The sequence below is a fragment of the Andrographis paniculata genome, unplaced genomic scaffold, assembly GCF_009805555.1.
Source record: "Andrographis paniculata isolate CXL003 unplaced genomic scaffold, ASM980555v1 Contig57END, whole genome shotgun sequence".
Lineage (NCBI taxonomy): Eukaryota > Viridiplantae > Streptophyta > Magnoliopsida > Lamiales > Acanthaceae > Andrographis > Andrographis paniculata.
Genome location: NW_026137592.1, coordinates 630,092 through 645,298, shown reverse-complemented (window position 1 = coordinate 645,298; position 15,207 = coordinate 630,092). Strand labels below are relative to the sequence as shown.

The 15,207-nt window shown below is 34.5% G+C and overlaps 1 protein-coding gene across 1 annotated transcript; it reads right to left on the bottom strand.

The window, feature by feature from the left end:
* Positions 1-95: 95 nt before the first annotated feature.
* LOC127257137 (protein PIR) lies at positions 96-14,388 on the bottom strand. The gene is made up of 30 exons (XM_051283467.1): positions 14,076-14,388; positions 13,906-13,978; positions 12,975-13,039; positions 12,747-12,824; positions 12,530-12,649; positions 12,379-12,449; positions 12,103-12,195; positions 11,322-11,391; positions 11,114-11,178; positions 10,178-10,373; positions 9,916-10,067; positions 9,590-9,683; positions 9,100-9,315; positions 8,666-8,877; positions 7,941-8,088; positions 7,168-7,336; positions 6,425-6,501; positions 6,017-6,187; positions 5,717-5,793; positions 5,512-5,614; positions 4,596-4,715; positions 4,379-4,522; positions 3,984-4,133; positions 3,163-3,306; positions 2,719-2,806; positions 2,426-2,556; positions 1,502-1,709; positions 1,178-1,350; positions 523-729; positions 96-437 (listed from the first exon to the last, which is right to left on the bottom strand). Exons 1-30 carry the CDS (start codon positions 14,127-14,129, stop codon positions 243-245), a joined length of 3,864 nt encoding a protein of 1,287 aa, XP_051139424.1. The 5' UTR covers positions 14,130-14,388; the 3' UTR covers positions 96-242.
* Between the last annotated feature and the right edge of the window lie 819 nt (positions 14,389-15,207).

Below are 15,207 nucleotides of genomic sequence, written 5' to 3'. Positions count from 1 at the left end.
CTGTAATATTAGGGAAAAAATAAATTATTTCACTAAATTTTAGTGAACTACATTACTATTTTCGTGAGGATCATTCGCTACCATGCTTCTCCAAAGAATTGAAAACCAAACTTTGCAAAATATGGAAAAATATCACAAGAACACTACAGCTTCCAAATTGTCGAAAAACAACACATCAAATATTACAAAAGGGAGACATAAACCGATGAACGCAACAAACCTGTTGCACAAACAATATCAGCTCAGAGGCCTTTCTGCGGTAGAGTTTCGAACGCCGACACAGTATTCTCAAACTTGATCCGATGCAATGGCGCGCCGCTCTGCTTTATAGCGCAGGCCTGCTTGTCCTCCAAGGGGCACCGTGCTTTCAGCATCGAGAAGACGTGGTTGTTCAGCCTCCGGGCTTTCTTCATGGCCTCCAGCAGGATTTCCGAGCCCTGTGTGTTCGATCACTGGTTTAGAAATGGGAAGGAAGAGTAATGGAGCTGCAAGGAATTTTGTTTGTTCGATATTTTATTTCACCTGAGATAATTGGGAATTCCGGTGGGCTGATGAGTTTGCGGCAGCTTCAACCTCCGCAATGTTGAGGACCTGATGGGAGAAGTCGAACAGTTCGAAATGCAATTGCTGGCCGAGTAAATATATGATTGTGCAGGCGCCCCAAGCAATGGAGTCTCCCGGTGCGCCGTGGTGGCTTGCCTGTGACTGAACCGATTCCTGTAGATATTCCTGCAGTTGAAGAAACAAAAATGAAATCGGAATGAAAGCCGGTAGAAAGATAAATGAAGTGTACTTTTCGGATATGTAGAGCTGTTACTCAGCCAAGACAAACTTTCCACTTTGAAACTCGACTTGAATCTTTATCAAGCCAAGCTTGAGTTCAACTTGATAAACAAATCATTTGCTCGATCCAAATTTCTATATCAAATGAGGTTAAACAAAAAACCTTCAATCAAATAAGGTTTCACAAGTTGCTCAGTTAGTTTCACTATGATAAATTAACAACCGAGTTTTTCAAGATTAGGTTGACTTGTTTAATGTAATTAATAAGCAATTCAACTCGATCTGTTTCCATAAAGGGTATTATAGAGAGATCAAGCAAAGAAACCTGATTCAGCTGCTCTTGAAAAATGAATAATAATAATAATAATAATAATAATAATAATCAGTTACTTACGATTTGGAGGCCACTATATATCCTGTAGAAATCCTTGGAGGTTGTGATGTCGACAAACCCTGTCTTGGGAATCACGCTCCATTTGCTACAATATTTATCCATCGCAGCACTTGTGAAGGCTAGTGAGTATTCGAGGACGCTTCCAGCATTGATGTTTGACTTGTACAGCAGATCTGAAAACAAAATTGGCACAAAAATGTAGAATAAAGTGAAAATGTAGGAATTGGGAGACCAGATGAGGTGTAGCATAGTCCACCCATAGATATTTTTGGGCAAATTCTCTTCACAGCAGGTAACAGTTGATGATGACAAAGAAATAAATACCAGCAGCTTCTGCCTGCCTTGACAAGACGCGGAATGATAATGGATTTGAGATGCCTGGATTTGATGCAATGGCGGCAGCTACAGATTTGAATAGACTGATGATGGGGCTGTCTTCCCCGTCCTGGTATTGCACAATTTGTCCGTCGCCACCGGGAATTAGGCCTAGCCAAGGGGCAGTTTGCATGAATTGGCTAGTGTCGACTTCTCTCTGCCAATCGAAAGTTCATATATATGACAATCAACATTGATAAATTCATCCTAACCACCAAAAAGAACAATATAAACCAAGATTGACTTTCTCTACTGTTTCATCTTTCAATCTTCAAAAACATATTTCAGCAAACTTGAAAGTAAAAATCGGCAAAATCATGCTTCAGTAACATAATTCTGCTTGGTCATTAAACAAGGAGGGAGATCAGGATTTCGCTTCAGCTCCTCAAATTTCCAAAACTAGTTGTGCTTTGGTTTGATTTGTTTTTAGAATTGTTAAATTTTGAATAAAAATAGTTATTTAATATGATATTCTGACTGGCCATAATATTTTATATGTAACATTTTAAATGAAAATGAGGTGTTTGATGTGATGTTTTTTTAGTATGGTTAAAAATAAGTTACTGATGAATATATATTATGATTCCAGTTCAGTGTTGTGGTCTACTAAAATCATGGAAAGATATCATAATTTTGCTTCAGCTCCTCAAATCCAAAAAGACTAAAATTAAAAATCCCGAAGAGCTTTAGATCTTGGACATATACTATATCTAGAGGCCAATGTGCAAGAGTATGAGAACAAGACATCATTTTATGCCTTAACATATTTGATTTTCATGAGTTACTACACCCATCAGCTTGTACTTGCTCTTCCTAATTTCTTAAAACTATCTACCATGTTTGATAAAGCAAGAACGAAAGTTCGACACTCACCAAAACAATATCAAGCAAACTCATCCAGTATAGAATGCTTCCAATTTCCTTTATTCCTCGGAGAGCCTCAATTTTCACGTCCAATTTTGACTGCCAGCAGTTAAGATGTTCCTGGACGACCCTTACACAACCTATGCACATGAAAATTTAAAATAATAGGTCATAAATGATTTATTGTTTTAAAGAACAAATAAAAAAGAAAAGAAAAGAAAAGTCTGTTCTTCCAGAAACCTAAATATGTAATGAATGCACTTAGAAGGAAACTTTCACACTGACTAGTTGGACATCAGTACCTGACACGCCTCCATCGAAAGGAAGCAATCCAATAGATTTGGGTAAAGCCTCTTGCAGTGCTGTGATCAATGGTTCAAGGGTTGTAATCTGAAACAGTGATAGGAAGATATGAAACATGCAATTATGAAACAGCAGAAAACTGTAACATAAATCCCATGATGCAGACTTCAAAATCTAGCATAAAATCAATACAGTTAACTATAATCATATGATACAGGTAAGCTAATGCAGCAGCACTAACTTTGTAAAAAGGCTACCATGAATAATCCTAATTTATGTTGCATTGGCATTTTACTAAGAAAAAGTGACAAAATAAAAATACATACTGCAAATGAGAACAAAAAGGTAAAGATCTTCTATCAACCTTGTGTACGTATGAACGGGAATAATGAATGCTTATAACCTATTTATGTCTAGAAAACAAACATAGATGAAAAATATACCTTGTTTGATAAATGATCTAATAGAGCTCGAATGAGCCATGGCAATGATCTGGAACCCAGAAGTCTCACAATGGAGTACATGTGAGGAATACCAAAAAATGCACTGTGTAATCTGGCGAAGCTCTGGTATGCAGAATTCAGTTCCTACATTCATAGGCAGTCGAGGAAGTGGAAATTAAGTGGTTGAAACATAAAGGAATATATAGCTTCAGTCATTTATCAAATTCTCAATTCATTTAAGATATAAATTGATCATAACATCCAGGAAAATATATATAAATCTTCAATAGATGATATAAAACCAAGAAAATATTAAAATTTACTATTGCATGTCAAGATACAAAAATAGTTCATATCCCACTTGATATTTTATTGACTTCAGTTTGCTAGTCCTCTTCTTGTTATTCAGCCTATCCTAGGGCCTTCAATAGTAACTAAGAATCCTCCTGTGCTTATGTTACCATAGCTTAGAAGGCAAGGTGCTGGCATTTGACTGAATATTATCAGTTACAACATTGTATGACACATTCAAGCTTCTTAACTCTCATCAGTTCGAGGAAACAACTGAATAAATAAGTCAAGATAAAACTACAGAACCAATTCTGTTGGCTGATATTGTATGACTCTACAGTATATTAATGCCGACCACCCTAGTATGTATGAAAAATCACACAGTTATGCTGATATGAAAATTTACGCTAGTGTGTACAAGCAATTCTCTAAGTTTGACTGAATTCCATCATAACTATATGTGACATTGGTTGAGGGTGGTTATAAATTAGGTGTTCCAATTGGTTGGCATAGAACGAGGTGATTCTTACTTGGGTACCACAATAGAAGTTTGGCTTTGCATGTGGAACTGATGGCTTCTGAAGAGGTACAGGAGGCACTCTTGATGATCTAACAAATCGCTGAGTTGTATTACACAGGATAAAATTAGGCAAAAAGTCATTTTGCATCTCTGTCCAAATCTGCAAAATTTAAGATTAAGAACTTAATCAAACACTGGGCAGACAGCTTCAAGAGATATTGTGTATTAATATGTAAAGGAAAAGAATCAATAACCCAGAAATCACACTGTAAACAATGATGCATTAACATAAATTCTAAGCTGCATATAGGTACACTTGTAGAGATTGTAGTATTCTTGTACATCTTAATTTTTGCTTCCATTGCCTCCCTGATCTATAATTGTACAGCAAAAAAATTAAGTTACCTGAGAAGCAAGTCTGCTAGAATATGAAACAAGTGACACATTCTCTTGCATTTCACTCAACATGAGGCTAAATGAATCAAGGTTCAACTCTTTGGATAGTAATTCATGCGCAAGCCGCAGAATTTCAAGAAGCTTTTCTAGTTCCTGAAATTAAATTTGTTATTAGGAAAGGAAGAACTGAGATAAGACAACTGTAAACTGCTGCAAAGTAACTTACCACAATAGAACATAGATCCTGAGATTCAAATCGATCAAACAAAAATTCAATGTTCTCCCGGCATACTTTATTTATCCTCTCAGATATCAAACTTCTCAAGTTGATAGACCGCCCAAGTAACTACAGGCCAAAAACTGTTCATTAGATTTCCAATGAAATTTTGATAAAGATGACCGAACAGGATTATCTAAGGGGAATACACATATTATAACAATGGAAAGACTAATTGCATAAGAATTTTTTACATGGATACGCACATATATGTATCTTATATCTTAACTTTTAATTTGTGTTTCACCAAACAACTTATACAACAAAAAGTATTACACAAGTCAACATGTGGAACAAAAAATACTCAATTCATGATTTTACATCCAAATTACTTGTGCATCCTCTTCTAGAAGTTGCAAGATATCTGTTAATGTAAAACAGATTATTAACAACTAAGCATGGAGAACCATCTACCTTATATACATATGGGCCATCTGCATGCCAATTGTAGAAAGGTGGGTCTTTGGAAAAGTACACTCTAGAAAAAAGTCATCTGGTGGGAATGATTATACATGTTCATATAAAAATTTTTACCGCATGCATATGCACATGATCATTTCCTTAGGTATGTCCTAGCCCTATATTACTATCACTTTTAATTGAACTTTTATAATTAAATTGCCCTTAATTTCTATTTTTAGCAAACTCTAGATGCATAGAATTGACTGATTACGGACTTGATAATATTACGCAAACTTATTTAAATTAGTAGAATTAAAAATATTATCACTCTTGGGAATTAAATCACTAATGTTTGTATGCATAAACAGAAAAAGGTTCCTTTGAAGGAAACAAAGACCACACTGATGGATCGTTAAAAAGAAAAAGGGGTTACATAATAACGAAGAAAATGGAAAGTTCTTACCTTCACTCTTGTCAGCTTAAATAGTGTAGTGAATCTCTTTGGTTTGACCGAAAACTTCTCGCCAATGTCTAAGGCAAAGAGGAACGATGGATCCAATAATTCACTGAGGAGTTGGACAAGTTGAGAATACATTTAAGAATTTCTCAAAGTGGATTATTCAGAATGATGTTGGAATTAAGTATAAAAACACTTTTAAGGAGCATACCTTGCTGCCCAGCTCTTGTAGTATGTGAAAATAGTATCACATAATTTTGATATAAATATGTCAAAACAATTGTCTGCCTGAAACAGATACACATATATTCTTCTTTAGCATAAATATTAAGAGAACAAACAAGTACTATGATCTAAAAGGAGTTGAAATGGCATCTCCAAGTTGCTATTAGCATCTCTAGGCAGCATCAAATAACTTTAAAATAGATACTTGGGGACTTCACACAGTCACCACAGTACGTCTGTGTAGAAATATTTGCAATGGCAATTTTATAGGTTAGAGACTAATTACCTCTGCTTCAACTTCATCATAAAGGAATCGCTGCTTATACACCACCAGGGCCTGTTGAGCAGCATCGTTATAGATGTCAAAGGGCATCAAGACACTCTCAAGAAGGCCTGCATTTTGAGATTCTAACACATGGTCCACTAGAATCCACGGAAGTGAGCACTCAATAGGAAACTGTAGGCAAGGAGAGACAAGGATGCTGTTAACATTAGAGAGGGTAGGAAACAAGGGAGCCATAGAAAATATAATAATGATGATGAAGTAATTTGAGACAAAATTCTGTAGTTTCTACACAAACCAGATGATAAAGATACTCATTCTAATGGGGCATATCATACTTCAAGCTTGATGCGAAGACAACATATAGGCATTTATCAAACTTCCTCAAGATGACTAGCATTATGTCAATACCTGTATTACTCGAGAAGATTCCAAGTAAAACTCTCTGAACCATAAGAAACCAAGATCTGTCAAATTCGCAACTGTGGCTGCACAAAGTATAATGGCACGGTAATATCAACTACAGAAAAGTTGCATTAGGTAGACACATACTATACATGTATATCTTTCAAAAGGCCAGAATAGGATGGTTTGTAAACTGGAGTATTAGTACTAAAAAAATTATTTATAAACTGACCAGGTTGATTGTGTCATGTGCCTTAAACTCCCTCCAAAGTAAATAGCAATAATTTTAGCTACATATTCCTGATTATATTAGCATAGTCTTGTTTATGATTTGAATAAAAAAGTAATACAAGAATGAACTCTTCCAATACAATTTGAATTGACATAGAGGCTTGTTTACTTGTCTATTGTTCAATCTACCAATACTCTCCAGAAACATCAAATTCAACACCTATTTTCCATTCAACATATCACATATAATGACTATTTCACCTTTAAAAGAAAAGGACAAAAAAAAACAGAAACAAAAGTAAACAAACCCTAGGCCTCTGATGTTATGTAAATAGGTTTGTGAGGTGTTGGATGAAAAAAAAAAAATGTAAGAATGAAAAATAGGTGTTTGATGTGAGGGTATTAGGGGAAGAAATATGATGCATAGTGCGAAGAAACCCATTGAGGCTCCAAACAAATAAACCCATATTCTTATATGGAGAAGCTCAGAAAGCAGTTAAAGGAAATCTTTGTCAAACCTGTATAATCCAGTACATTTAAGAAAAATCCAAGCTTGTAGAAGAAGATTTCCAGCTGTTTCAAATCATTGACTGGAATGTCAGATCCAGTATTGCCAAAAAGGCCACCAGGCTTCCTCATGTTGCCTCCAGAAACCACCTCATAAATCAAAAATTGCAGGCAATGGACCTAAGCAAAAAAGCAGTTAGGTTCAAATGAGAAAAGTTTTATGTGTGGCACTGTTTCCAATTAATAAAGCTAAAGCTGGCATTCAGAAGGTATAGATTGCTAGGAAATGCAAAGCAACTTAAGCCCGTGGAATAAGACCAGCTACAGGGGTTTGGCTGTATGGGTTAACAACCTTAGTTTTATGCATGGAACTAAATTCACCTTTCTCATTTATTTCCTCTAACACAAACATTTTGTCTGGTGCAATCTAGGGTACAATTTTCAAAAACTACAATTTAAATTGTTAAACAATAAATGTTTTTCCAGTCTTTTATATCAGATGGAGAACACTTAACACCAGCAAGGTCACTAAGCAAGTGTGTGAATCATTTAAGAGGAACTTCTCCTCATTTATTTAAAATACATGAGTAGAGTATTACACAATTTTCATGAGAACAGTGGGTTACAAGGGAAAAGGTAGATGGGTGCCAACATGAACAAGAAAATAGTTGATAGAAGTAGTAGTATTTGGTATTGAAGGGACCAAAAAAGAAAGCTTGAGATAAGCAGATAAAACTGACAAGATTTCTGCAAACAAATAATCACAAGAGAGTGAGAGACTAACCTGAGCGGCTGTTGGAGCTACTGCTCTTGGATAAAAGAAGTTCCCTCTATTTTCTTCACCTCCTTGCGGAAATGACTGCATTTCAGAATCAGGCCTGCTTGTATTTGCCATCCAATCTGCTGAAAGTGTCCGCATATCAGACAGAATCCTGCAAATAGCAAATTGATGGGCTCAACAAACAATGAAAGTTGCTTTGGGGATAATAAAACCAGGGTTTATGGTATACGGAAAATTATAAAATGAAATAAACAATTTCATCAAAGTAAAAGTGAATTGCAGCAAACTTAATACAGGAGAGCTGAGACTAAAAGTAGAGCAAATACTGGGTGGTTTGGCCTATTGGTTTATTTGATATGATTGCAGCATTTAGCAATACCTGGTCATCTCTAAAACCTATTTTTTAGCTTGCTTTGTATCAGATTATTGTGTAAAATCACTGTTCACATGGTCAGCTCTACATCCAAGCATCAGTTAAGTTCTTACGAAGTCATAAATAGAGCTTTCAAAAACTCATTAGTTAATCGGATAAAAAAATGTACTATGCACCACAGCACCAGGTGACCATTGTTTTAACAGGCTATTGCTGAATCTAAGAAAATCACAAGTGAAGAATATCAGGCCAAGACAGTCACATATAATGAATCAAAACTTTAGTCAAACATCAAGTAAGATACTGGGATTCTGAATTTTATATAATGTGTGCACAACTAAACATTATTATCTACCTCGAAAGGTCTTTCTTCTTTCGGAAGGTTGTTCTCAGCATAGTAGCCAGTATATTTTGTACAAAATCTTGGACCTCCGCATGAACAGTCTCCCACAAGGCATCTGCCACCAATGTATCTGATTTTTGCATTAAAGTTCCGATTCCTTTGATGTAGCTTACAAGTTCTACCAAGGCTTTTCTTTCCTCAGCACTGTAATTATATCGTACCACCTGCAGCATAATTTAGAGGTTCTATAATAGCTCATTATCAGATAATAGAGAAGAATTACGTTCCACCCAGAATTCTGCAAACAAGAAATATAAGTCTATATATGGTAAATCCAGAAGATTCATAGCATCAGGTATCTGCAAAAGCTATGAACTAGGATGTATGCAGATAACTAGACACTGGCATCATCCAGATAAATAATGAAAATAAAAAGTTAACAAGACCTTCTCATAGTCTGAGTATGTCGCTGTTGTTTCAGTTGACTCTGTAGAAATGGGATCTTTGCATGGGCGTGAAAATTTCCATGCACATTGCTCCCATACACGTGTAGTCCATCTACTTAAAAGCTGCAAGCCCTCAACAACCATATCATAGACGTTTCCTTTGACTTCCTTTGCCCACTCCAAATCTGCACTTTCCATTGACCTCAATAGTCCAAGCTGAAAAAAAATATTAAATAGTAGTTGTCTCAGCAAGTCAACAAACCACAAATAAAATTAACTATTGATGTCAGGGACAGACCACTGTAAACACTAAATAAATAAGCATGGCAATTACACTCCCTCTGTATTCTCACATCAGAATAAATTAAATTAATAGCGTAGAATAGACTGCCAGTAAGTTGCTATAGCTTGTCAAAATACAAGCATATGAACATAGACAACAGGACGAAATCATGAAGAGTGTGCTTAGAGATAGGGAGAGAGGGAATACCTGATTCATGGCAGAAGCAAAGCGAATTGAGAAGTCATCATGTTCAGCACGAATTGCCCCAATGTGATTGACAATCAAATAATGACGCTGATAAGTAAACAAAATCAAGGTAACAAATGATAATAGTTTAGTGCATTTACTTTCTCTAAGTAGGTTAAAAATATGAATGAATGTTAATCAACGTTTTATATGAATTCATCCATCAATGCATCCTGAATGTAAGGCTGAATGAAAAGATCTCATAGATGAAAATAAAATAGACCAATATTGAATAGATAACTGAAAAAAGAAACAATCATATATGAATGTAAACAATTCAAGGATATTCTTGTGCCTCCCGAGGTGGCAACTCATGTGGTGAAGGAAGACCAAGTAGACGAGTTTGTGCAGAAAATTTTGGAAAGTATGATGATAGCTCTTTCAGTATTGCCGCAGGAGAAAGGTGAAGGTCTGGAAATGCAGGGATGACAGGATCATTCTGCACAGGTACAATTAAATCACTATAAGTTACATTAAATATACAAAGGAACTAGGAACCTTGTTTGGAGGATCCCACATTTACAGACTCAATAGGCACCTGTAATGTACCTTAAATATATTAATCAATCTGTGAATTTTTACTCGCTTGTACAGCGATTCGCTATCTTTCTCTGATGAAGCTGCCAAGACAACAAGAACAGGCAAAACACGAAGAAGAATGTGGCGCTCGGAGAAGAGAAGAGCAAAATTTAACTCCAGGGACTCAACAGCAAACACTATGAGAACTTGGAGAATGTCTTCAACACTTTTGAATGTTAAGGAGTTTAAATGCTATATCATATAGAATCAATATATAATAAATGAACAAAAAAATATAGAAGTAAAGTTTTATTGAGTGTTGACAGGCACTAGATAATAAATTAACATTTAATACTATTTCATATACAGTAGAAGTTTAAATCAAGATGGTTAAGCTTTTGAACAAAGAAACAGCAAAATCTTCATTTCCTCATCTTCATTTATATACGCGTTTTCGAAAAGATAATATAATACTTATTAAATATGAAGATTCAAATTTTTTTAGAATATCAAATGGAAAAATGAAGAAAATTGTGACAATAGAACTGTATATAGAGCTGCAAACATCTATTCCCCTTTTCTCCATTTTAGAGATGATTTTGAAATAGAATAAGGCACTAATTGACCAATTCATTCATGATGTTTTCGTATTTGTTTCAATGATACTTTACATTAAATTTAGTTGTAACCCATGTCAAAACCTTAGATACTAGATAAACTAGAAAAAGTACTTCCTTATACCACATGAATTCAAGAATCTGTATGAAGGTTTACTGCTGATTCTTGTATATTATCTTTAAATGGAAAAAAGAGTCTACTTTAATCCCCTAATCGCAATTTTCAGTGCCCTCAAAGACCATACTGTCACATACATACTGAAACAGAGTTTAAGCTAGACAATAATAATGATAAGTTTAAGGTAATGAGCAGTATGCTTATAGAAACACCATTCGGCATGAAGGATACTTGTTGAACCGAAACATTTCCACATGCAAATTCAACAAAATAGCCCACCTTGTGCTCAAAAAGATCTGTCAAGATGGACAACGATGTAACATTCAAGTGAAATAGAAAATTTTTAACTGAAAGCGGTCATCCACAGATATTCCACAATCGATATAATGATTCAGAAGATAGATATATATATATATATATATAAAGAGTGCCTTTTGACCTGCAAATCATCTAGTTCTTCTCTCATTGAATCAGTATCTTGCCACTGAACACTGACTTGTGTAAATGTCCTGGTTATTACATAATTTACAGGTTAAGATGCTACTGAGTCTTATGAAAGATTTGAAGCTATAGATAAGCACATGAAAAGAGCTATGACAAGTGAGTGATAGAACATTATGAAAGAACTTCATATAAGATAAAGTGAGAGTCAAAGCTAAAGCTATCATCAGAAATGTAGTACATATTACATTTGATCCTCAGTAGAGCCATATAAGATCCATCTCTCCCCCCCCCCCCACCCCCCATCTTTTTGGGGAGGGGCATCACCTCAGGTTGTATTATATTATGATAACTAAATTGGCTCCAAGACAGATGATAAAGATCTCTGATGCACATAGAACTATCTGATAACAGAATGAGATGCATATCACAAACAAGTTGTATAAGGTACTGCATCTAAAAGTTGATGTACAAAGTTGCATCCTAATCACCTTTGCAGCCATTGTTTTAACTTACAAGAACTACATGATAATTGCAACAAAATGATGTGCTTAAAAGTCTCTGCAATCATTACATGATAAAACTTGAGTTATAATCACATCTTAACTTAATTATCATTAGCTAGAGTACTGCAAGAGAATCTAATTCATGAGTCAGACAGGATAAGACCCCTCATTGTCATTAGCATAGGTTGCACCAAGACAAGAAACAAAACAGAACATCAACAAATCATTACAGCAATTTTACAAGCAGTTCATTATAATGAGTACCATACATACCGTTTGTACCAAGAAAAATCATTAGGAATGCTAGCCTTGGCATTTTTTAGATGATCAAGCTGTACTAATACATCTAGCAACTTCAACATGGACCTGAAATAAATTGTGCAAAGCATAACCTTTTCAGATAAGAGCTTAACTATCATTCACATTTTAACAGTTGAAAAGCTAAATTTTAATTCTGTAACAGATCTACAGTAGCCTTCAACTTTACTACAACCATATAGTAAACCAAGCTCAAAACTTAAGAACAAAGAGAAGGTGATAGCAGTAGACCATAGATGTGTTATAGTAGGACCATTGATGCGCCGCTCTGGCCTCGAAAACCGCTGCATATCAGCTGCTAGCTGTACTAGGTAATCATCCCCCTGGTCAGAACAGAACTGGATAATATATATAGTTAAAAAAATGAGGAGGCAACTCATACTTTCGATGCAGCTGATGCTTGCCACCGCTGGATTTCCCGCAAGCGACTCATCTCTAGGTCTAAAACTTGGTAAGTTTCTAGATACAAGTCTGCCTGACTTTGTTTCATAGAATCTGGAAGCTGCAGTGAGACAGGCATTGCGATTTCATTTAAACAACTAACTAAAACATATGCACTTTTTGTTTCTCCAAGAGGAAATGAACCCATTCTCTAACACCTGAGGAAGTGCTTTAACGCAACTCCTATATGTGTAGAGCACTGAACCCATTTCCTTGCCCTCTCGTATAAGCAGATTCTGCAACAACATTTGAATATTTCCTATCAGTATGTCCACTTGTATTCATTCAAAATGAACAGAAAAATGAGACCAGATCAAAATGAGGAACTATAGAAAAAATAAATTAAAAAAATTGTGGATTAATACTTTTAAGTGATGGGATTATACCAGTTGATTTATGGATTTTGTGTCCTCGGACAAAGATAATCGGTAGGCAGCCACATCACTATACTCTGCAATAACAAAAAAAAAAAAAGAAACCAATGAAACAGAAATTTGATTGACAAATGTTCAAAGCTCTGTATAAATTGCAGAAGCATGAGAAGACCTGATACTGCAAAAAACATTGTTTTATAAGAGAACTCAAAGCCTTTGTTGAAGCACACAATTATTGAAATATCCCTCTGGGCTCTACTTTTTAACGTATATGAACATATTTCTGCTTTTGATAGCATTATACCCATTAAAAGGCCAAAAAATACCTTAAAACTTAATCACAAAAAATAAAATAAAATAAAATAAAATAAAAAAACAGTTAAGCAAAACCCCCCAAGCATAAGTTGTTATGTATGGAATTTTGTTATGATTACAATAAGAAAAAACAATAAGGAAAAATGCAATATACCCAAACTAATTATTATTCACAGTGTAGACTGTCTAAATGAATTATAATTTTATTTCTCGACACCGTACATCAAATGTTCCATTGAGCATCCTTTTGCTGGATTCTTACAGATTCATCAATTAATGACTCCATTCTTAGTTCTTACTTGCTGTATGGCTCCTGTGGAACTCCGAAGCGAACTCGTATTTCTTTGGAACTTAAAATAGGAAATAAACTCAAAGATTTCACTGAATCCACAATTATTTGGAGCTCAAACCAAAAGATTTAATCAATTCTGAAATTATGTGGAACTTCAGCCAATAACATAAATTAATGATATATTTCAAAACCCGTAAGAAGTTCTTAAAATTCTACCAACACCAGAGTAGAAATGGAAGTCGAAATGAATGCAACTCCATGGAAGAAAAAAAAACCTCAGACTAATTGAATGTGCATAAAGATCATAAATAAAATTTAACGATTGAAAACACTTGCCGATGGGGCTCGTCGTCGCGCCTCTTTCAGCTGAAACCCAAAACCCTGGCCCCTGAATTTCTGGTTGATCATCCTAAAAAACCATTCCATGTCAATATCGCCTTACATCTCACTGAATTAAGTCAAGATTAATTGAACTGAACTCTTATAAACCAATTGCGCAAAATCACCTCCAACGAAAATGTGGACAGCGCCGCAATGGCTTCCTCCACTGGAACGGCCATGGAAGATCTGAATTCGCGCACCTAAACCACCGCTCCGAATATGAGGCCAGCAATTCGGCTTCAACTTCAACTTTCACCTCTCACCACCATTGGCCAGACGACGCCGGAGATCTTAAAAAAACGCGTGTTTTAACGGCGAGGGTGCTGCGCCGCTGAATTTCTCCGGTTACCACCAGTCCGTACAGCAGTATAGTCGCAATAGCGATTTTTTAGCGAGGAGTAAAACACGTTTTTAGACTTCGCTGAGACGACAAGCCGTTATTATTAGCCCGCCACCACCATTATCGTTTGTCTTGATTTCAAAGCAATTCTAATAGTGACACAAATTTCTTAATTATAACATACTTTTTGGAATTGTTTGATTTATATTTAAAATTGAATTTTTTTTTTATTTTATTTTTTTGCTCTATTTACATAAAAAAAAAAGATAAAATAAAATAAAAGTTTTATATTATTTATTTATTAATAATTTTTTTAAAAAAATATTACATAACATATTAACTTTTCTCACAAAATATAATATTAAATTCTAAATTTTTATGTGTTGGTTCAATAAAATTGTTTTTTATTAAAAAATAAAAACAAACAAAAGTAATCTTTTATTTTTCAAAATAAAAAATGTCCTAAATATTTCTCAGCATACAATATAAATAAATAAAATTATACAAATATAATCTATTTTATACTCTCTCCCTCCCACATCTAGTGTCCACCTTTTCATTTCTGAATTATAAAATTTAAAAAAGAATTATATAAAATTATATACTTTGATCTTATTTTAAAAAAATTAGTTTATAAAATTTTTTATTTTAATTATACTAATAAATTATCTTAACTTAATCTTAATCTATAATTATTTTTATTATACAATAATTATTTTCACTAATATATTTTTAATTATTTACTAATTATATCTCTCCTAAATTCTCGTGTCTACGGTGAAGCGGACAAAATATTCGGGACGGAGTGAATAGTAAAAAATAAATTGCATAAAACATATTTATTTTTAATACAAATATATAGAATATCTTGCAGCTTATTTATTTATTATTATCAAAAAAAATTGTGTTACATTTAA

Bases quoted from the DNA above. Each gene is read 5' to 3' on its own strand.
- LOC127257137 (XM_051283467.1), bottom strand. From the start codon at position 14,129: ATGGCCGTTCCAGTGGAGGAAGCCATTGCGGCGCTGTCCACATTTTCG. The intron at 5,794-6,016 runs GTAATTAGTCTC...TATCTGTTTCAG, and splicing joins ATGATGAAGTTGAAGCAGAG to GCAGACAATTGTTTTGACAT. The intron at 2,557-2,718 runs GTACTGATGTCC...TCATGTGCATAG, and splicing joins TTTCGATGGAGGCGTGTCAG to GTTGTGTAAGGGTCGTCCAG.